Below are 21,873 nucleotides of genomic sequence, written 5' to 3'. Positions count from 1 at the left end.
AACACCCTGGTTAGGGCGCCCTAACCAGAAATGAAGACGGGTTTAGCCGTTTTAGATGGCTAAACCTCGTCTTTTAGTCAGCGAAGGGGGCGATAATTAATGAGTGCCCAGAACAATTGAATATCAAACCGGGCGCTCATTAATTATCACGCCCAAAAAAACGTTTTGTGTCTAAAACTTAATAATTAATAAATAAGCCCCCTTACACTTCCTCTTTCCTTATCTAATCACTTTATAATATTAGATGCAGAAATCAGGAACATTGTAAAAGGTACAAATTACACCTTGAATGGGACTTTCCACACCCCACCGTCTCTGTTTAGCCTGCTCCGCCATTGGCTCCCACAACTTCTGCCTATAACTGATTGGCTGTTTGCTGCAGTGCCCACTTCCTTGTTGTACATTCCCCGTCTGACTAATGTGATTTCGGTAACTTATTGACGTTTGACTGCAGTAGTGCGGAGAGAGCACAGGACGGGAAGGGAGCCGGGCTACATGGCAGCTATCACTCTCGCTCACTAGCTTACCTAAGGTTACAGGTGAGAAGTGAGTGCAGGCGGCCACTGGTGGAGAACAACTCCGAGAGGGGCGGCTATGTGCTAACTGTGTCTTCCTGCTCATTGCAGTGCCTGGCAGGGAAGGATCCTAAATCGGAACAGTTTCCGTCACCAAGTAGTATGAATCGCACATGACAGGCAGACATGTGAGTATGCTGAGCAGTAATACATGCTATATGCAGAGAGGGCTGAGATGATACATCCCGGGGGAGGAGAAAGAGCTCATTTCTGTAAAGTGAATTTCTACACATTTCAAAGCGCAAACCATGAAAGTCCCACTGTGACTATACTATGTACAGAGCACCCAAGTGACTGTGATCTCTGGGCCTTGCTTCCTGAATATGCTGTGTTAACAGTTATAGCCTAGTGCTGTGTAGGATGGGCAGCATCGAATGTAGTGTAGTTCAGTGTTGTAACTTTCTCTGGTTTTGGACGTATATTGCATTCTGCTAATTGTGTATGGTGTGGGTAATATCTTACAACCCCACACAATTAACAGAACACAAAGTACTATATAACCAAGAGGAAGTTACAACACATATGCTCTGTTCCTGGACTTACCGCCTTATTTATAATTGCCGTCACCTGTGTTAAAACACCTTTCTTATCAATTAACTAGTTCAACACAGATGACGACAATCATAAATTAGGTGGGAAGACCAGGAATAGAGCTTTTGTCCCTCTAAAGCTGCATAGACGATTAGCTCCATGAGCGACATTGTCCTGTGTGTCCCCGGTAGGCTGGTAGGGGTGTGCTCAGTGTCGTCAACGACACTGAGCACAAACACTGAGTGATATCATGAACGATATCGTTCAGTGCTGGGCACCCTCCTACATGTTAAACCTGACAATATTGTCTGGTTGGATGGGAGGTTCAGGCGATGAACGATAACTACCAACTACAAATGGGAGCGCGCATTGGTAGTTATCGTTCACCGTTTTGGGGCAGAAACTGAATTAAATTTTGGACGACAACGATATCGTTATCGTTCCGTCGTCCAAAATATCGCTGCGTGTTTTCCGTCCAACCAGCCAACTAGTTGTCTGGTTGGAATGAAAATCTGGTAACGTATGGAAGTAACTGATGATCAGCAATTTGCTCCTAAATGCCAGAAAACAGATGAAAATTTCAATTTTCAGGCGTTTGGGAGCAAATTGCTGATTGTCATTTACTACCATACATTACCAGATTTTCATTCCAACCAATCAACTAGTTGGCTGGTTGGACAGATAATCTTTAGATGTGTGGCCAGCTTTAGAATGGGTCATGTTGCGAGTTATGAAATACACTAATACCGCTTTTAGACCGAAATTCCGGGTCTGACCCGGAGGTTGGAACAATGTTCCCATCCGGCTCAGACCCGGAATTTCCCTGGCGCCGACCCAAGATATTCCTGAGCTGGCGCCGTTCACACCGGAGCTGGGTCTGCAGAGACCCAGCATTGAAGTGGATGCTTGGAGATCACGTCATCTCCAAGCTCCACTGAAGCCGGCCAATTGGCAGGCATGCGGCATGATCCAGGTCACCGTGATCTGGATCGCGCCGTTTACCCTGCAGGGTTTAAAGGGTTATTCCCGTGTTTAACTGTGCAACCTGGTTTGGATTGGCGGGTCACCCGACCCGGCAATCCAACCCTTTCCCCTATTACACCAAGGAGCTACCCGGGTTAACCCTGCAATAACCCGGGTTTTAGCTCTGGTATAAAAGGGGTATAAGGGGCCTATTTATCATTAAATATTTGTGGGATATTGCCCAAAAACACCTGTTTTTGGGAGATACCTGCAAATATTAGTATCCCCCAGATGTATTATGGAGTGATTGCAGTGGGTCTCTCCGATATCTGATGCGGTCCCTCCATTTCCAAAAGCAGCCACAAACTTTATAGGTTTCTATGGAGGATGCGATGCTGTCGGATTTACCAAGCTCGGCCCGCAGCTAACGCCAGCTGAAGATTGTAGGCTACGGGCTACACTTTGTAAACTTTACCAGAAGAGGGCGTAATTACTACTTTGTATGACGAGCTTGCTTTTTCTTGTATGCTTGTTTTCCTGTAGCGTTTAAATGAATGAACCTCAATATTTTATTATGCAAAGCATTCTGATGGCTACAGAATGATGAAAAAATAGTTAATTGCAAATAAGGCAAATGAAATATGAATATCACGTTAAATAAGTATGTTATTTATTGCTAGAATCTTTCTTAATTTATCTTCATCTTATTTGCCCTTATGATATAATAGTGTTCATTCTAGCACCCTGCACCTGTCATAACACGTGCAGTTCCTCTTTCCTACATTGGGTGTCACTCTCTGCTCTAGTGCTTTTAGCACACTATGGTCTAGTTTGTTGCCTCAGCTGAGTGTGCTAGAAGCACCAGAACAGAGAGCGACACCCCAGGTAGGAAAGAGGAACTGCACGGGTTGTGACAGGTGCAGGGTGCCAGAACGAACACTATAATAATATAGAAGCAATTGTTTTTGTTTTTGTCTTTAATTAACTAAAAGAATTTGCTGCTTTAGCAGACTGACATTGGGCCTGATTCCAATCCGAACGCAAAGTTGGTGATTTATGCAGAGTGAGCGATTGTCTGCCATTGTGCATGCGTAAAAGCCACACTGCGCACATAACTTGCGATTGGTGGGTACAGAAACGCAGGCGTGTACAGTATTAACCACTACGTTCTCTGTTTGAGACAGCTCAGACGAAGGGGAGATGTACTAATCTCTGCAAAGCGATAAATTGGAGAGTGATAAACGACCAGCCACTCAGCTCCTAACTGCCATGTTACAGGCTGTGTTTGAAAAATGACAGGAGCTGATTGGTTGTCAGTTTATCACTTTCCAAAGCTTGGTACATCTGTCCCTAATCAGAAGGTCAGTGGGCGCCCGATGTGTGTCGATGTTTACATTATTGCATGTCGTTAGATGGATATGAGAAGACAGCAGTGGGCGTCTCTATGCCCAGATAAATTTCTGAGTCATAATCATTTGGTGGCTGAGGGACATGATTATACCTTTACTAAAGAGAAAGTAAACACTGTAGTAAGTCATATTATTTAATTTGGATTAAAGTTAAGAGAAAATTGAATGAATTGAAAAGAAGAAAAATAATGACTTCATGAAATAAACTGTCACAGAGGTAGGCAGCCTATGGTGGAAATGTAATAGCTTGTGACCTGCAGACATCGGTGAGATCCCGGCGAGTCTGTCCGATGTATTAAAGTGGTAATTGTTTAGCTGTAAAAATAATGTTTTCTCCGTGTTTGAAATCCTGCACTTTGTGTAGGTCAGAACATCTTTTTATTTATCAATCTTCATGTCCTGCTCATCTTTTATATTCCCAATGTTCCAGAGTGTGGAGTGTATAAATCAACCTGCCACCAACCAGATCATCGGATATCCCATAGCAGTGTTTCGGGAGATGATATGTGCTTATGTGGCAGTCACTTGTCTGCTCGTGGGACTGTTAGTGAGGGGAGAAGAAGCTGAAGGCCACTGACAGGGGATTAGACAGTAGGAAGTAGCATGGTCCCTTAACAATGCAGGATAGTGCCCATAAATAACAGCGTATGGTAGATACTTACACAGATTTTTCTTCTATCACTAGGTTTCTTGCGGCTCTCCTTATTTAATCTATTCAAGAAGCAAGAGTACAATGTCATCTCAAAATTTTTTCATTGCTACACGCAACTTTTCATCGCTTCCTAATACTCATGATGGCACATATGAGAGAGTGGAGAGAGGGAGCCTGCTCACCTCATCTGCATCTCCACCTTCGAGTATCATCAGACCTGACAATGCTCTATTACATTCACCACCCCTCTGGCTAAGACTGCAAGAATCTCAGAAGTTGGTATGTGTAGACTTAAAATATGTAAATGAGATGGGGCTTTTGCCTTGGAGAATATTACTAGCGGTTACAGACACAGAAGAGCGCCTGGCATTTTTTATGGACCAGAAAAGGCTGCAGGAAGTGATCCACTTAAAAACTGGAGATCATGTTCGAGTCCAGGTCATCTCCTCTAGTGAGCGCAAGGAGAGAGGTGTGCTGTGCTACCAAGGATCTGTCAATCACAAACAAGACATCCTTTTTGGAGTGCAGCTTGTGGTGAGTTCTAACTACATATGTTCTTTATTTTAATTGAGGATTGGATTAATTACTGTTTCATGTTCTCCTAATAATGCCTTTCACAGGGATCTGCAGAGGGAAAAGGTTTCACAGATGGCACATTTTGTAATAAACGATTCTTTCAGTGTAATGAAAATTGTGGAGTTTTTGTTCCGGGAAGCAGAGTGGAGCGGGATTGGGTTGAATATCCAAATAGAATATCAGGAAAAATGGTTGACAAATCAGTTGGAGGACATGAAGAACTTGTGCCAAGAACAAGGAGCCATCAAGAGCCCCGCACAAAACCAATTACTTTTTTGTCACGTGGTGTTAGGCAGCAGAGCCCAACGAGAGCAGGCGAGAGAGGCCAGGACGATGGTAACAATTCATCTGGTTGTTACATTTTTCATATAAATCTTTTTTTAAACTGTTATATCTTAGTAGCTTCAATTAAATAATGAATATATCTTTGATTAACGTATTTTAGATTATACCTCTATGCAGTAATCAAGGGCATACATTGAGATATTACAGTAACTTTTATACTCACTGTTTTACTCTTTACATTTTTTTTTTGCATACTGTATTATTTTCAGAATTTGTTTAATGGTCCTGTTGACAGGAATCGTGTGATCGGCGCATGCACTTTCTTTGGCCTCTGTTTCTCATAAGTTTAATATGTGCATCTAGTTGATAGACAGTTAAGGGCCAAACATTTCTGCCCCTTTTTAATAATGCGGAACCAGCAGTTTCTGTAGAATTATCAATAAATTAAGTAAAACTATTTATCAAGCCTATAACGCAGGAGATATTGCTTTAATGTCAGAATCTGAGCACACCAGGGCAAATATGGGGAGGTTGTGTTTGTGCTATTTATCAAACGCCAAAAATTAAAAGTTTTCAGAGTTCAACTCTGATGGCTAACTCCATCTTCAGATTGCATTAGCATGCATTTCCTGTGGAAAGAGATTCTGGACTTTGAAGAAATATCCTTTTAAATCCCTTCACCTCATTGGCTGTCACAGTTCGTATGTGGGACCGAAGGTTGTGCATGTGCAATAAAATAGCTGGGATAGAACCTGGCAGAGAAACAGTGACCGTATAGCTTTTAAGATTTGTTAGGCTTCCTTTTTAATAAGCTTCGATGGGTGGACATTTTTACATTAGAAACTACGCTTTGGGGGTAACAGACACCCAATGATATTGTGCCTAGAGGAGGACTGAACTCTAAATCCACCCCTGATTGTACTGCCAGATATTTTAAACTTTGGGCACCTCAGCAGGTTAGGTTGTTATATTGACCATGGAGCCCAAATCACTTATAAAGAATAAGCAAATCAGCTGTCGTGGAGCAAAATTTTTTTTTTTTATATATATATATATTTTTTTTTTTTTTTACCCATCCATTAAAAGTTTGTGTTCTGTACAGTGATATCATTGTGTAACTGTCTGAATACTGGATCACATTTTAATGAAGTCCACATCTTACATAAACTTACATACTTGACATTGTTCTTGAAAGTGTGGCAATCAGTGATTGATTCACATGGCATGAATTCTACCATGATTAGCATCTACTTCTGTATCTACGTAGTAATCTGAAATGGAAAGTATCTACTTTATCCATCTTATTGTAATGAGTGGCTGATGGAGCAGATAATAAGTGCCTAACAATAAGAAAAGCCATGTGACTACTGTATGAAAGAGCCACTTTGCTTTCATCAAATGTCTGCTAAGTCCATACAGGAAAGTTTGATGGAAGTCCTTGGAGCCTTTATATGCTGTTTGGCAGCGTTACTTTGTTTCCTGCACTAGCACCATACAGCACAAAAGATTATATCCGAAAAAGGCATAAACTGTTAATTCTTTTGTTAAAGGTTTAACGTGTAATGGCTAACAATTTTTGTTTTCTGGCATGTCAGATCAAAACGTAATGTTTCCAGACAGGGCTTTGGTATCGCACAGTCTAATGGTGCACATCCGCTAGCCGATATTAATGTGCGATTGCATGATTACGACATCGTAATCGTGCAATCGCTCATTAATCGTGCACTATAATGTCGGAAACGACCAGCGATGCGCGCTCCCGCTGGTCGTTTCCGACATCAATCATCACCCGAACATGCCGGTCAATCTGCCGATAACGACAGATTGGCCATGTTCAGGGATGATGGAGGGTGCCTACACTGAATGACTAATCGTTTGGGGATGGGGAACGATGGTATGTTTACGATGTTGTACTTGTACTGTTTTTCCCTAGTCACCTAGTGGATGTGCGGCTTAAGAATATAATTCACAATGTGGTACACTAAATTTACAGGCATGGCTTACGTCTGGTCTTGTTTTTAGCAAATTTAGTGGCACCAGGAGAAGAGCATAATGTGAAACACTCGGCCCCAAAGGACCACACCTCAAAAGGTATGGGGGGGATCAAGGCAATATACCACACTAGCTGCATGTTCTGTCACTGAGAATAGATATAGCCCAGTCCAAATGGCACATTTGTAGAGTTGATAATTGTTATTCCTAATCCGCTTTCATCTATTATTATTTACTGGGAAAAGTAGATGGTTAATAAAGACAGATGGGTCTATTTACTAAGCTGTGTTAGGAGATGGAGCTGATTGGCTGGTACCTTATCACCGTTCACTTTATCTCCTAACACCGCTTAGTAATTAGACCCCAGAGTACCATAAAAATATGCATTTGGAAAAGTTATATTTAGAATTCTGCCTTATATGAGCCTCCTTGCTAAAGTCATCTTGGTCTTAATAGAATAATAGGGGGCTAGCATTGACTATATAGCTGTCCCTTAAACAAAGCTGCTATAAGCAGGTGTTTTCCAATAGTCACGTGATGAAGTTAATAAGTATGGTAACAGTGGAATAAAATGACGCAGTAAATACAGGTGACTTAATTAGTACCTCAGTCAGTTTGATTCAAGCGTGGATATCCTTAAAACCTGGACTGAAACTGCATTACATGAAACCATTGGGTAGTTAGCCTGATCCAAAACTGGAAATCATTTGATTGGTTGATAGTACAAATACATACTATTTATTTTCACAGCAGCTGAGGATGGACCACAACCTCTGACAAATCCACTTGAAGGAGAAGATACACAAATTTCTAATCAGCCGTCAGAAGATCATCATCCCCCATCCAGCGTGTACCATCCTCCTAGGAATGGCAGCCCCTCTAGCCTGTCTCCTGAGGCTCAAGCTCTAGAACAAGGTTTGGAACTGAATTCCATGGTTGAAGTGAATGATCCTCCAACTTATGGGGTGATCCGATGGATCGGGTGTATCTCAGAATCTTCTGAAACTATTGCAGGGCTTGAAATGGTAATTCCTATTCTGTGATTTCTGTACTGAAGTACCTGTTATAAACTAATTCAATTGTAGTATTTATGACAAAATGAGGATAACTGTAATTATTTCTCAATAAAAGTCACAATCAGTTTGTTAAAGTCCTAAATTATGGTCACAACACAATGCATGACTCTGATCTTTTTGTGACACAGAAAAAAATGGTTCCAAAAATGATATACTAACAAAAGTACTAATTTTTATTTTGTTTTTTTACATACAGGAATAGAAAGCACACATGAATTCTGTATACAACAGAGTTGCTGGTAGAGATCAGTTTTCTCCAACTCCAGTCTCCAGGGAGCTCTAACAATACATGTTTTCCAGATCTCCTAGTTGACACATTTTGAAAGATACACAGGTGGTGTACATTATTTCACTTGTGATATTGAGGAGATCTGTAAAACATGAACTGTTAGGAGTCCCTGAGGACTGGAGTTGAAAAACACTGGGGTAGATAGTCATGTTTAGCTATACACCGATTTTTTTAAATCGGTAAGGATGAAAGATAGGAGGGAAGGAGAGGGGTGGTCACAAAGTAGAGAAATGTTTATGGAATAGTGGTCTAAGTGATGGGTCTCTATGGAATGAGACTGGGGGCAGTTATAGAGGACAAGCAGGAGATGTGAGGAGGTAGGTTACAGCTGTAGCCTGGGAGCTCAGATCTGATGGAATTTATCCCCTGTATCATGCAGATGGCAGGTGATTTATTTATTCTACTTGCATGCAGGAGGAGGAACTATCATCTGCCTATACAGATGGAACATACAGAGGGGTTCGATACTTCCAGTGTGGTTCCAATAAGGCTCTGTTTGTGAAACTACGAAACTGCCGTCCAGACTCCCGATTTTACTCCCTGCATGGACCCACCAATCAGATTCAGAGATGTAACTCTATTGGTGAGCATACCGGTACATTGTGTGATTGATTTGAGGAGTATGGTGTTATGTATGGCAGGAATAGCTGTCCCAAGGCCACTCATTTCTAACTTCTTTTGTGCATTTTTATCATAGCCTTCCAAGACTATACTAGCAAGTGTGTAAAGGAAAACACCCCACCTGCAGCAGACAATGAGTCTGTAGAATGTCTGGTGGGCTGGAAGAAAGGAATACAAGGGCATTGCAACTCCTGTTACTTGGATGCAACACTATTCTGGTAATAAATAATACACAATTCGGCCATTTTCTTTCTAGCTTGTAGTTTGGTATACTATGCAGTGAAGATGATTTATTAGTATGTATATAATGTGTGAATAATACATGTGTGAATTGATATTGTAATCGGTGTGTATTGATATTACCATTTCACCCAGCATACTGGCCTCTTAAGTGTGCTTATTACCTTCACTAGGTATAGGCAGCCATTTTGTAGGATAAATGACTAGTCGTCAGATACTATTTACAAGGACGAGTGACAGCCTATCTAACACATGGAGACAGTGATGTGTGTGTAAGCAGTTTACCTTGTATACCTCCAATCAGTCCACTTTTTTCCAGGAGCATTGCAGCCAGTTTAAGCTCTATGGACCTCATTCAGAGTCGGTCGTTGCGGCCGCACGGTCGTACGCCACCGATGTTCGCTAAACTGCGCATGCGTAAAACTCGCAATGCACGTAGCAATAGCTATTACGATCAGAAATTGCTCTCTCCTTCAACTTGGCCAGGTCGTTAGTTTGAGTGACAGGATGAGGCGTTTGTGGGTGGTAACAGGGGAAGGTGCTTGTGAACGGGGGAGTGGAGATCCGAACGCAGGTATGCCTGACTATGCAAACGGCGTTTTATGGGAGTGCATAATTAACTAAGTAGTGTCATGGCACATGTGACATGGGAGGTTTTTACACTGACTTGATCGTAGTGCTTAAGAAAGGGTATGGTCAACCTTAAGGTCTACGACCAGCTCAGATGGTTCCCGATGGTCTCGATTAATCCTTATATGCCCGGAGATGACGTGTAATGGGAACAAGAAGGGGGCGTATTTTTAGTCTTACGACCGCATCCTCCCTTCGCTCGTCCAGCTAACGATCCCATCTTAACGACGCAACTTGCGAGCGCTTCATTTGCATATCCGGCCCCTTTTACCTTACGACCGTGCGGCCGCAACGACCGACTCTGAATGAGGTCCTATGTTCCCACATGAGAATAACAGTTATCACACGAGATTGCCATGGAAATCCACTGACAATAGAGTGATGTCAGAGGGACTTTCTGCTTGAGGGGCTGATCCTAATAGAGTTGGAGACATGCTGGTCATTCTACCATTGCTACCTCCGAGTTCTGGGGCCTTATACTCTGATCGGACAAAGAGCTTATGTATTCTCCCCATGTTTGCAATCCAATATATTCAGTAAAGAAAATCCCAATCAAGCATGTTAGCGTTCAGAGAGACAGAGCATATTCTGCAGTACCTGAGGTGTTACTAGTTAACTATAACCTACTACTTCAGGGAGGAGAAAGATTGTTAGTTCATCTGTGACCTGTGTTTTCTGCCAGTCTGCAATGTAAATTAGGCATAACAAAGCTTGGTCAATTCTAATTATACTAATTTTCAACTATGAAATTCAGAGTAAAAAATGCTTCTAAGTTAATAAGACTTACGGGAAAGTACACTGCACAGAAACGCCAGGAGCTGAATAAGTAATCCACTTATTATAGAAAGATAGTCAGCTGATTCACATAGGGCAAGAACCCACAGCTGGAGGTATGTGAAAAATCTTGTAGACACTGAATGAGAGATCAATTTTAAATAATATGTACCTGCTATTCAAGATATACAAATGTGACTGACGACGTTCTTAATGATGTTGTTCTTAAATGGTACTAGATGTTTTTTTCTGTGCAGTGCCAGTTTCCCTGTATGTGGCCATAGAGCTACCCATCTGACTGGCAGCACAATGAGGAGTTGTCAGTCACTGGCATCAGACTTTGAAGGCTATTCACTGCTAGCAGTCCATATTGTTGGTTAGCCCATTGACCAATTTCCCTGAAAAATATTGCAAAGATTTAATTGTGCTTATGCATTAATACTTGTGCAAAGAAGAAAAAGAATAATTAACTGAACAATCCCATTTTATTGCACATACAGTATTCATCTTCTATATCAGCACACTGTACAGTTGGTAAATATCAAAATATGGGGACATTTTAAGAAGTGATATCTTCCAAGAAAGCAATTGTGTAATAGATGATCTAGCCTGGAAATTGGGAGCAGTTGGATATGAAGTTGATACTATGCCCCTCTCACACTGGGATTTATGTAGGTGTATGAACTTAACTACATTAATTCCTACATGATAATTCTACTATTTGTATAATCCTCAAATTGAATTCCAAGACACTTTAGTGCTGGACTGCAACGCTTAAAAATAGTAACTGGGAATGATTTTACCATCTATCTTCAAGCAGCCACTTTCCAACAGAACCTAGTCCTATGCTGGCACAATAACAACTGTTTTACTACTGAACTTACTTCTTTGATAAGCTCTTCCTTTACAACAAGCAGAAATGAATCGCTTGCATACATAGTCTCATAACTAAGCCCTCCTAGCAGAATACTCTTTACCTGTTCTAGTTTATAGGCTGTTTGGGTTCTTCCCATGCAATAGCAATTTTTTTCTGACTTTTCTCAGCATGTTTGCTTGTTCGTCTGTACTGGACACCATGCTTCTGCGCCCTGAAGACAAGAATGATAGCAACTCGTACAAGAAGACACGGGACCTGTTGCGCACAGAGATAGTCAACCCTTTACGGAAGTGGGTGCAAATTATTATTCGTTATGTTGTAAAGTTGTGTATTTCAAATCAATCCAATGAGAACAGTTGCCTCTTTTTTTTTTTTTTTCTTAATTACTTCTCCAGAACTCCTAATAGAGGTTTCGGACTGTCTCAATCATAGACATGTACGATTGTTTTTAAATAGACATTTTTCTCCAGTTCCTAGTGCTTGTACATAAGCTCAATTGGGCTCCAGTGTCTGTTTGCACAGGGCCAAAAGTCAGTGGAGTTTTGGAATATTAAAAAAACAAACAAAAAAAAAACATAACACATTACTCATTCATCCATGTGGTGAGCTGGAACCGGGGCACTAAACAGTTACATTTCTGTACCCAGCAGCATATGCTCCCTCTTCTTTATACTCACCCACAGCCTAGAGGACCAGTTGTGGTTTGGTGGTCCTGTGACTTCCCCAACCTCTTTTCCTATTTTTATTATTTTAACTTAATGAGTGGGCGATGTGACAGCATCCTAAAAAATGCTCTTTCTGACCCTCCAACGATTCCCCTGACATTGGCCGGAGCACTGGCAATTGGGTCGGGGCCCCGGCCAGGCTCCTTAGCACACCACGGAGCCTCAGCCAGTGCGCCTTGGATCAGATATTAAGGTTGTGCTTGCAGGGAGCTGCAGTCATCACGGCTGTTGCTGCTGGTGTGATGGACCATCAGGGTATAAGTTTGGCAATAGGGCACTATAGCAGGCATTTCTCTGGGGGTTGCCAGAAGGGAGAGGATAGCTTATCCCAATAGCTCCTCCCCCCCGCCCCTTTGGTGCATCACTATCTCAGGCCACCCGCCAAAAGGTCTCCCCCCCCCCCCTCCTCTCTCTAGACTCCCACAGACAAATGCTGGGTAGACATTTTCCTTGATGGTAGGAGAGAGACACTGGCTGCCTCCCTGTATACTTCTCCCCACAGTCAGGTTATACATTTGTATCCTTCCTCCGCAGTTGGGGTTGGTTTGTAGAGCATTATATTGCCCATTTTACTTTTTCAACTGCATTAACTATTTCTGTGTGCATGTTAAATAGTGTATAGGAGTCATTTCATAGGCTCTTGACTTTCTGTCTGCTGCCTTATATCTGATTTTTTTTTTTTTCTGCTGTTTTGAGTTATTTCTCTCTGTTTAGTCTTCTACTAATGCTGGGCATAGACTATACAATTATCAGTCAGATATCTGTCCAATCTGTCTGGTTGGAATGAATACCTGGTAATGTATGGGAGCAAATTACAGTCAATCATATGGTCTTAAACACTGGAAAATGGACAAAAAATAATTGTTCAAGTTGGTTAAATTTGTGTGTTTTAACCAATTTGTCTGAACAAGCATTTTTGTCTGTTTTCCATTGTTTGTGAGCAAATGGACAATTGTCATTTGCTCCCATACATTACCGACGGGGACCCGGATTCGGCGCCACCTACCACTCCCTCTTACATCAAACCAGCCCAGCACACGCTGCTGTGTACTGTCCTGCACTGGGAGACTGCTCGCGGCTGCCAAGTAGCAGCCACAGCAGTCTCCTATGCCTGTGGGGAGAGCAGTCATACTGATCGCGCCCCCTACTGGCTATGCATCGGACTGAGGCGCTCACAGCGCCCCCCCTCCCCAGCGCGCAGCGCCGTTAAGCAGCGCTGCAAATATGTGTTTTTTCCTTCTCTCTTCCTGGGCTCTTCTTCCCCCAAGCCCGGCGCGGCTGTCGGCACCTCTGGTGGTGGGCATGGCAATGATAATATTATCTCCCTTTGAATGGTCCATATATTGATACTCTACTTTAATATCAATAGGAGGCAGTATTGCCTAATATTATTATTAGTGACGGAATTTACAATTGGATTCTAGATTTCTCTATGACCTACAATGCATAACAATGTGGAAAAAGTTTATTGTTCTCTGCGCATGAGAATGTGTGAATAGCAACATTTAGCGCATCTAATGTTCCAATTGTATATCTATCTGCAATGGTAAACAAAAAAGGCACAGTGTTGGGTTATACAAATCTATGGTGGGAATATGGGTCAAATGACACATTCCCTCGCTGGTACAATTTAATTTCTGTTTATACACTTCTAAATGTGGACACATACATACATAAAAAGCAAATACAAGTATGGCTCATTGGCAGCCATTTTGTTCACCCATAACAATAGTGGGAACACTCATTCATTTATTAGTCTTCACATTCAATTACTGCTATATACATTGCTGTAGCCCCATTTATTTCTTTATTTGTGGCGCTCTCACATTCCGTGCTCTCTCAATAAATTTGTACACCACTATTTTATTATAAACTTCTGTGTGTGGGGACATTTCTTGGAACACTTTATGATGTCTTCCAAGAATAATGCCCCCAGGGAGCTGGCACTGCTTTGCAACTGCAAGACCTCTGCGGAAGCGATTTCTCCTTCAGCACAAGATCATAATGGCTTATGTGTCGGGTGTTTCCCAGGTAGGCAGAATGAGGGCCTTTTTAGTGCCGCTTCTTTTCAGGAATCTACATGGTCTTCCACGCTCTTGCGGGTAATGCTGTAGTTGGCTAACCAACTTGCAGCCCCTAGACCACCTCCCGCTGTTACTACAGTTGTGGGTCAATTGGCCTGCTAATATTTTGTCTGCTCAGTTAGATGCAAAGCCCACTGCTGTAGAGCCACCTTGGGTTCAGACCTTCTCGCAGTCAGTACAGGGTCTAACATAGTTGGCTTCTTCTCTCCAACAGATGCTGGATAGGAACTTGCGGTCCAATCACAGACCCACCCAGCAGGACAGCTTCATACCCTGTTCGGCATCTCTTCGGAAGTAGAAACCTATATTCCAAAATACTCGCAATCCCAGGTGGACGTCGAGGGTGGTTAAGTCCCCTCTGCTAATTAAGCACTCTGACCAGACTTCTATGTCTGGCGCCCCTGTATTTAAAAGTCAGAGGAAGACTGCAGCTGAGCGCCCTTCCTTGCTCAGCTGAAAGATCTCCTGGCAGAGGCGTGGACTCATTCAGACAAGTGTTTTGTAGTGTCTAAACGCACTTCCACATTCTATCCTCTTTCAGCTGTGGGTAGGACCAAGTAGGATAGGAATCCCCTCCTCCGGTGGAGGCACACATCCCAAACACTGCCTCCCGTAAGCATCCAATGGATAGAAAACTGGAAACTTTCCTTAAGATTACTTTTTCTAATGCAGGGGCCGTCACGTGCACAGCCCTTGCGTCCGCTTGGGTGGCTAAAGCCATGGAATGCTGGACAGACTCCCTGGAGGATGGTCTATGTTCCAGCGCTCAGCGTTATTGTCTTTGGTTGTGCGTATCAGGGAAGCAAGCACTTAATCTTGGTGAGGCAGCCATTGATGCTGGCATTCTCACTTCTAAGGTGTCGGCATCGGCAGTCGCTGCCAGTAGAGACCTCTGGCTTCGTACTTGGCATGCAGATGCGAATTCCAAGAAGGCTCTCGAAGCTCTTCCCTTCTCGGATGAATTGCTGTTCGGTCCACAATTGGACAAGATAGTGGCTATGATAGCAACTTCTAAAACAGCCTTTCTTCCATCTGCGGCAGCACCTCTGTCCATTCGTTCTCAAGGAAGAGCCAAGGGTCAGTCCTCCACCACGTTCCAGGGCTCTTCCACTAAGAACTCAAAGTCCAGAGGAAAGCAAACCTGGTCTATCCGTCGCCCAGCTATCAAGCCGGCTGACAAAGCAGGCCTCCACCTGTGAAACCCCTAGCGTGGGTGGCAGTCTTACGCTTTTTTCTGAGGTCTGGATGTCGACAACTTCAGACGCCTTGATAAGAGTAGTAGTATCCTAGGGTTACACTCTTACCTTCAGGGAACGTCCTTCAGCCCAGTTATTTATTTATTTTTTTGGCTAACTGCGTTCCCCCATCTCAAAGAGGCACAATCTACTATGCCAGACAGATTGTTCTGTCCTCTACTGAACCTGAAGTCACTAAACCAATATCTCCATGTTCTGAAGTTCCACATGGAGCCTCTTTGCTTCATAATACTGGCTCTTAAACCGGGGGATTTCATGGCCTCCTTGGATATCTTCTTGCATTTTCCTCTCATGTTTACATGAAAGTCATGGCAGTACTCAGACGAAGGGGGTTCCAGATATTGCTTAATCTAGACAACCTGCTACTCTTAGCCAAATTAGGAGGTTCTTCAGGTCCATCTCCGCCTAATGGTGAATTTTCTACAGTCCAGTGGGAGGATCATCAATTTGAGGAAATCCACCACAACTTGGGAGTGTTACTGGACTCCAGTGTTCAGCAGGTATTCCTACTGAAATAAAAGATCCAGTCCATACAGGTGAAGATTTGCGTCTTCCTGGGGCAGCGTCAGGTCTTTATCTATTCAGGAATGCAGGTCCTGGGAACAATGGTTTCCACCTTCAAGATGGTAGTGTATGCCCAGTTTCACTCCCTTCCTCTGCAGATGGAGATATTGGCCAGGTGAACCCATTTCACGCTGCATCTCAAGTCTTAGATGGTGGTTCTTCCTTGAGACATCCGTCACTCTATTGTACTGGCTCCACCAGTCCACCTGAACCAGGGCCGCCTCTTTGGTATCCAGGACTCTGTCCTGCTCACCACTGATGCAAATCTTCGGGGTTGGGGGATGGTGACTTCTCCTCAGACATTTCAGGGGCGATGGACGGCTCAGGAGAGCCGACTCCCAATCAACATACTGGAGTTCAGAGCGATGTACAGAGCTCTCTGCCAAGCTGCAGAGGTACTGCTCCTGCACCAGAGATCCAGGAGCTCTTCTGGTAGACACTCTAAAGATTTATTGGATGTTTCTGCTCATCTACATCTTACCTCGAATATCAATGATACCACGGATTTTCAGCACGCTGAAGTTGGAGGGCGGCATAGTGATCCTCATTGCACCAGATTGGCCACGCAGAGCCTGGTACACAGATCTTCTTCTAAGTTTGATGCCCTGCAGCCTCTCCCTCTCTGGCTGAATTTTCTGTCTCAAGGCCCCTGCTTGCATCTGGATCTGGTCCATCTAGCTTTGACTGGGTAGCTCTTGAGACATCTGTCCTAAGAGCCAAGGAATTTCTCTTGTCAGTGGTCTTTACCATGCTTAACGCTAAAAAGCCATCCTCAGCGATTTTCTACTGCAGAGTTTGGAAAACTTACTTTAATTGGTGTGAGGCTTCAGGTTTCAATCCCCTTAGTCCTGTCTTTTCTACAGACTGTAAGTGGTTGTGTTGGTTGGAGTTTGCACAGGACAGGTCTAGACAGGGATAAATGTAGATTGGATTACCACCCTAGACTGGTCTGGATTTGGGTCTCCGCCTTAAAGTACAGATTTCTGTGCTTTCCATCCTTTTCCAATGCAAGGTGGTGCTTTTGCCCGATGTGCAGATCTTTCTGCAGCGGATACTCCACATCCTTTTATTCCTCCGGTGGCTCCATGGAACTTGTCCCTAGTCCTGTGAGCTCTCCAGCCTGCCTCTTTCAAACCTTTGGCAATGGTCGCTGACTTACGTAGAATACGTCTTCCTCCTCGTGATTGCTTCGGCCAAGAGAGTGTCTGATTTGAGCTCTTTGTCCTGGCGCTTTCCTTTTCTTGTTTTTTTTATATGCTGACCGAGCTGTCCTTCAGACGGTTCTAGGTTACCTTCCAAAGTTAGTGTCCCAGTTCCATCCCTCCAGGTTACCGATGCTATTCTGGAGCAGGCCTTCTTGGACGTGGTGCAGGCCCTCTGAATTTAAGTAGACCGTACCTGGAACTTACGGAAGTCTGACTCTCGTCTTGTATGACTCCAGAAAATGGAGCTAGCCAGCCACTAAACAGACATTGGCCAGGTGGCTCCGACTGACTGTCTGCCAGGGCTAATCCCTGGTGGACCTTCTGGCCCCTGCCTCGGTGAGGGCTCATTTCAACAGGGTGGTGGGCTCTTCTTGGGCAGTTTGGAGTGGCACCTCTGTGGAACAACTTTCTAAAGCAGCCATGTGGTTCTCTGTTTATACATTCAGCAACTTTTATTATTTTGATAGAAACAAAAGGAGGTTCAGGGTATTAGCGATGGCGCTTTACTACAACTGGAATGCTGCCTTTCACACCCAGATGGATTCTATCCCAAAATTCCTAAACACTGTTAGACAAATATATAGGGGCGGGTGTGAAGAATTGGCGCTGCCTGTTGATTCACTCGGGTATGTAAAATGAATATAATAAGGGTATATAATAAGGGTAAAGTATACAATTTTGTAATGGGGTCAAATAACCAACATGGGTGTAAACATCTAAAAGGACATTACCTTCTCCCAATACAGTGGTGTAGAATCCCCCTTCAGTGGTCCTTGACTCTGTCCAACGCGTTTCGAGAATAATATTTTCTTTATCAGATGCCTTGAAAAGAAGTAAAAGATTTCGGTCTACGTAAGTTTAGGTGTGTGAGATTCTCACTCCCACCAGACTTTAGAAGCAAGACAGGAAGGAGCTTATAATTAAAAAAAAACAATGTCACCCCAGCCTCTGTGAAGTGGGTATGGGTACATTTAACCCTGCTTCTTTTCTATGTTAATAGTAATACATGGCCTATAAAAGGAGACTTTTGATATAATCTACGGAGAGATTTACTGATTCAGGAGTCGACCATTCTCTATTTCAGTTGGTGTGTACTCCTAGTAGGCAGTTTTTAACAGAATTTATTTTTTCAGACTAGATTACACATTGCTATCTTTATTCCTTTTTACGTCCGCATGAGGAAAACCCCTCGGCGACGAGTACAAGTAGAAAAAAAAGATGCAGATAAACGCTCATCATACACTGATAAGTATCTTTTCACTTTACTCTATTCTTTTGATATTTTCTCCTCCACGGATGCAGGATTTGGGCATAGTGTTCTCAGCGCAGTACAGGAGCGTCCCCTCCCTAAGGGAGAATGCTTTGGGATGTCCCATTGTCATCCCTGTATCCCCCATGGATGCATAAGAAAAGGGAATTTTTGTCCTTGCCTGTAAAATCCTTTTCTCCATGGGGGACACAGGGCGCCCACCCTGATGCACCTGGCTTGCAGGGTTGTATTGTTAGTGGTTCCTCATTTCACCATCACTGTGTGTGTTTGATCTGTGTGTGCTTGATCTTCCTCTTGCTCCTTGCCTTAGGCTTGTTAACCAAAACTGGTCCTCTAGGCTGGGGGCAGGGTATGGGGGAGAGGGAGTCTGTGCTGCTGGGTAAATATATTTAACTGTTTGGTGCCCAGGTTCCAGATCACCTTCTATACCCATTGTCATGCCTGTGTCCCACATGGACTCCTAGAAAAAGATTTGACAGATAATGACAAAAATCCCCTTGTTTTAACTAAACTCTGCTCCTCTAACTAAAAAAGCTTTGTGGATTCCATTTGCACCCTGCTAATGTGACAAGCTACTTTTCCTGTCAATGGCATTCTGAAGAAATGCAAACGCGGTCAGCACTGTGTTAGTTTTTAACACAGACTATGGTTGGATAGAGCTCCGACTAGATGCTATCAGCAACTGTGTTCGAAACGAACACAGGACAGAGCAAAGAGCACTTTCTGACCGTTGTCATTGGGGGTAGAGAAAGCAGTTATGGAGCCATAAAGCGTGTGATCTCCTGAGCTGGAAAAGTGACAACAATTCTGCAGTTTGGGTGTAGAGTTGGTTAAGTTTAAAAAAAAAAAAATAATGAATTTAAAAAAATAGGTTTTAGGTGGAATTAGACTGTTTTTCTTTTTTTTTTTTTTTTTTTGTCTGAAGCGAATCCGTAATTAGAGTTTTCTGCTGGCGGCCTATTGTATTAAATGAGTCATAGCTGATACGATGGATGAGAAAGTAAAGGGTTGGTGGGATTTTTTTTAAGGATAAAAAGATGTTTGGTGTTTGCTTTTTCCACACTCGATAGCTGCAGAAAAATAATAAATGATCCACAAGCTATAGTACATTAGGGAGATAAGAATAAGAGGAAATAACAGATTGCCTAGTTTGTGAGAGTCACTTGGTGGCTTTTCCTGGCTTGCATTCCTCGTAAACTTGGCCACACTCATTGTCATCTCCAGTAATAATGGAACCTGCAGTCAGGAATCTAACTCGCCATTTGTGCAACAGCCTGCTTTGTGCCCAGGAGTACGTTACCAAATGGAGACATAGGCCCTCATTCAGAGCCGTACGCTCTGAGCAGAGCGCACGCTCTGAATGAGGGCCGGGCTCCATTTTCATGGAGCGTCCTCCTGGACGCTCGTATAGCTGTGGGTCACCACCCACAGGCTATACGAGCGTGCATTGTGATGGTCGCGATGGTCGAGACCATCGCGACCATCAAATTTGCGAGCTGGAGCCTGCGGTTGAGGTTTTCAACCGCAAGCTCCGGAGTGATTTTGGCTCTATCAGAGCCAAAATCACTCCCACTGACATCACTAGTGATGTCAGTGGGCCGGCTTCTGACGGGAGGCGTTCCTATGGGAACGCCCCCGTCAGGGAGGCGCGCCCCCGGCACGCCCACCAAAGGGGGCGTGCTGTCAATCAACATTGACAGCACGCCCCCTTTGATCGGACACAACGAGCGAAGGACTTTCCTTCGCTCGTCGCGTCTGGCGCATGCGCACGACGGAGCTCCCTCCGTCGTGCGCATGCTCAGTCCATAACATCGACCCACTTGCGAGCGGACAGCCGCTCGCGAGTGGGTCTGAATCAGGCCCATAGTCCTGTCTCTTGTTTTTCATTTATTAGTAATTTCTCCTTCATCCACTAGGGGACACTGGAGTTCGAGACAGTGGGGTATAGACGGTGGTAGAGCAGAGCCTGGCACTTTAAATAATCTAGAAGTGTGACTGGCTCCTCCCCCTCTATGCCCCATCAGCCCCAGTTTTTAGAATGTGCCCGAGAGAGCCGGTCGCACATCAGGCTGTCTCCAGCCTTTCTCATATAATTATATTTTAAGCTTTTATTACAAGCACTGAGGACAGGCAGGCTGCTTACTGTGGCAGTCTGCCTGTTACGTGGGAGCCGCCGGGAAGGGCACCACACGGCTACTGCAGCCTGTGTCCGGTGACCCTAAGGAGGGGGCACACATACTGGAGTCATCCGACCCTGCGAGGACCCGCCACTGCTCACACCGGCATGTGTCCGGGTTCCACGCCGCCCCCTCAGCCCAGCTTCCCGGCCGCAGCAGTCCGTAAGTATAATCACTCCTCCTGATTAGCAGGAGCAGTGGAAGTTAGCTGGGCTCAGTGACATGCCGCTAGCGGTCACTGTTGATGCCCGCCATTTCAGCGGTGCCATTTGTTACTGAGCTTCTGTGGCTCAGTGTTGAGGCGGGCTCTCCCCCTGAAAGGCAGTGCAGCGCCGACAGTCCACAGTCCGGGTCCTCCTCCCCAGATGGGGAACAGGAGGTGTAGCCGCGGTAGGCGCGCTAAACGCCCGCCATTAGCGGGAGCAGGCAAGCTAATAATTGAGCCGCGCCGGGGCTTGTAATGTAGAAGCTCCGGCGACGGCATTGACGGGGACACTTGGAGAGCCGCTTAGCGGCTGTCTGTAATCACCGCGCCAGTGCTCACAAATAACACCGGCGCCGAGTTGATCTCCCGCGCGCCCGTTAGACGCCGCTACAGTGGGCCTGTCTGTACCTGCAATGTCCCTCCTCTTGTTACAGGAGGAGACGCTGCACCGCTGAGGAGTGGTGCGATGATAGCGGGAGAGTCTCCGTTGCACCGCGCACCCTCTTGCCCTGTATTAGTACAGCCTATGTGCCCCAGGCAGCAAGTGCAAAGAATCAGATAGACGCGGAGGCCCGCCATTCTCCATAACAGGAGCGCTGCGTCTTCCCTTTTCAGAAAGCGAGCTAGTATACGCAGCTGAGGCACAGTCAAGCTACAACAGACCTGCTGGACATAGAGCAGCGCGGTTCTGCTATCATTGCGCTATAACACAGATAATGGTTGGCTTGACTGCCTTTCAGCGCTGACGTTGTGGGCTCAGATCCCACTGCGGCCCTTGCTGTGTGGAGTTTGTGTGTACTCTCTGTGCTTGCAGCACTGCCTTAGCTATTAGCAGCTCTCATCTAAACTCAGGAGGAGACGCTGCATCCCGCAGCTCCTGGCGCGGCTGAGCAGGCT

General features: G+C 44.4%; 1 protein-coding gene across 5 annotated transcripts in view; it reads left to right on the top strand.

Annotated features, from left to right (window-relative positions):
- Positions 1-382: 382 nt before the first annotated feature.
- LOC148526528 (ubiquitin carboxyl-terminal hydrolase CYLD-like) overlaps positions 383-21,873 on the top strand; it is a 43,280-nt gene continuing 21,789 nt past the window's right edge. Inside the window, exons 1-9 of one of the 5 annotated variants that reach the window (XM_088469924.1) lie at positions 383-539; positions 627-703; positions 4,164-4,664; positions 4,751-5,042; positions 7,014-7,082; positions 7,737-8,008; positions 8,763-8,931; positions 9,046-9,187; positions 11,658-11,780. In XM_088469924.1, the coding sequence (XP_088326050.1) occupies positions 689-703; positions 4,164-4,664; positions 4,751-5,042; positions 7,014-7,082; positions 7,737-8,008; positions 8,763-8,931; positions 9,046-9,187; positions 11,658-11,780 (1,583 nt within the window). In that variant the 5' untranslated portion in view covers positions 383-539; positions 627-688. Of the gene's footprint in view, positions 540-626; positions 704-4,163; positions 4,665-4,750; positions 5,058-7,013; positions 7,083-7,733; positions 8,009-8,762; positions 8,932-9,045; positions 9,188-11,657; positions 11,781-21,873 lie in introns of all 5 variants that reach the window. The other 4 variants (XM_088469923.1, XM_088469921.1, XM_088469920.1 and 1 more) reach the window with 4 other exon arrangements.

Source organism: Taudactylus pleione, unplaced genomic scaffold (assembly GCF_031769625.1).
Source record: "Taudactylus pleione unplaced genomic scaffold, aTauple2 ptg000095l, whole genome shotgun sequence".
NCBI lineage: Eukaryota > Metazoa > Chordata > Amphibia > Anura > Myobatrachidae > Taudactylus > Taudactylus pleione.
The sequence above is the reverse complement of the archived record's forward strand: the minus strand, read 5'-3'. Positions and strand labels throughout refer to the sequence as shown.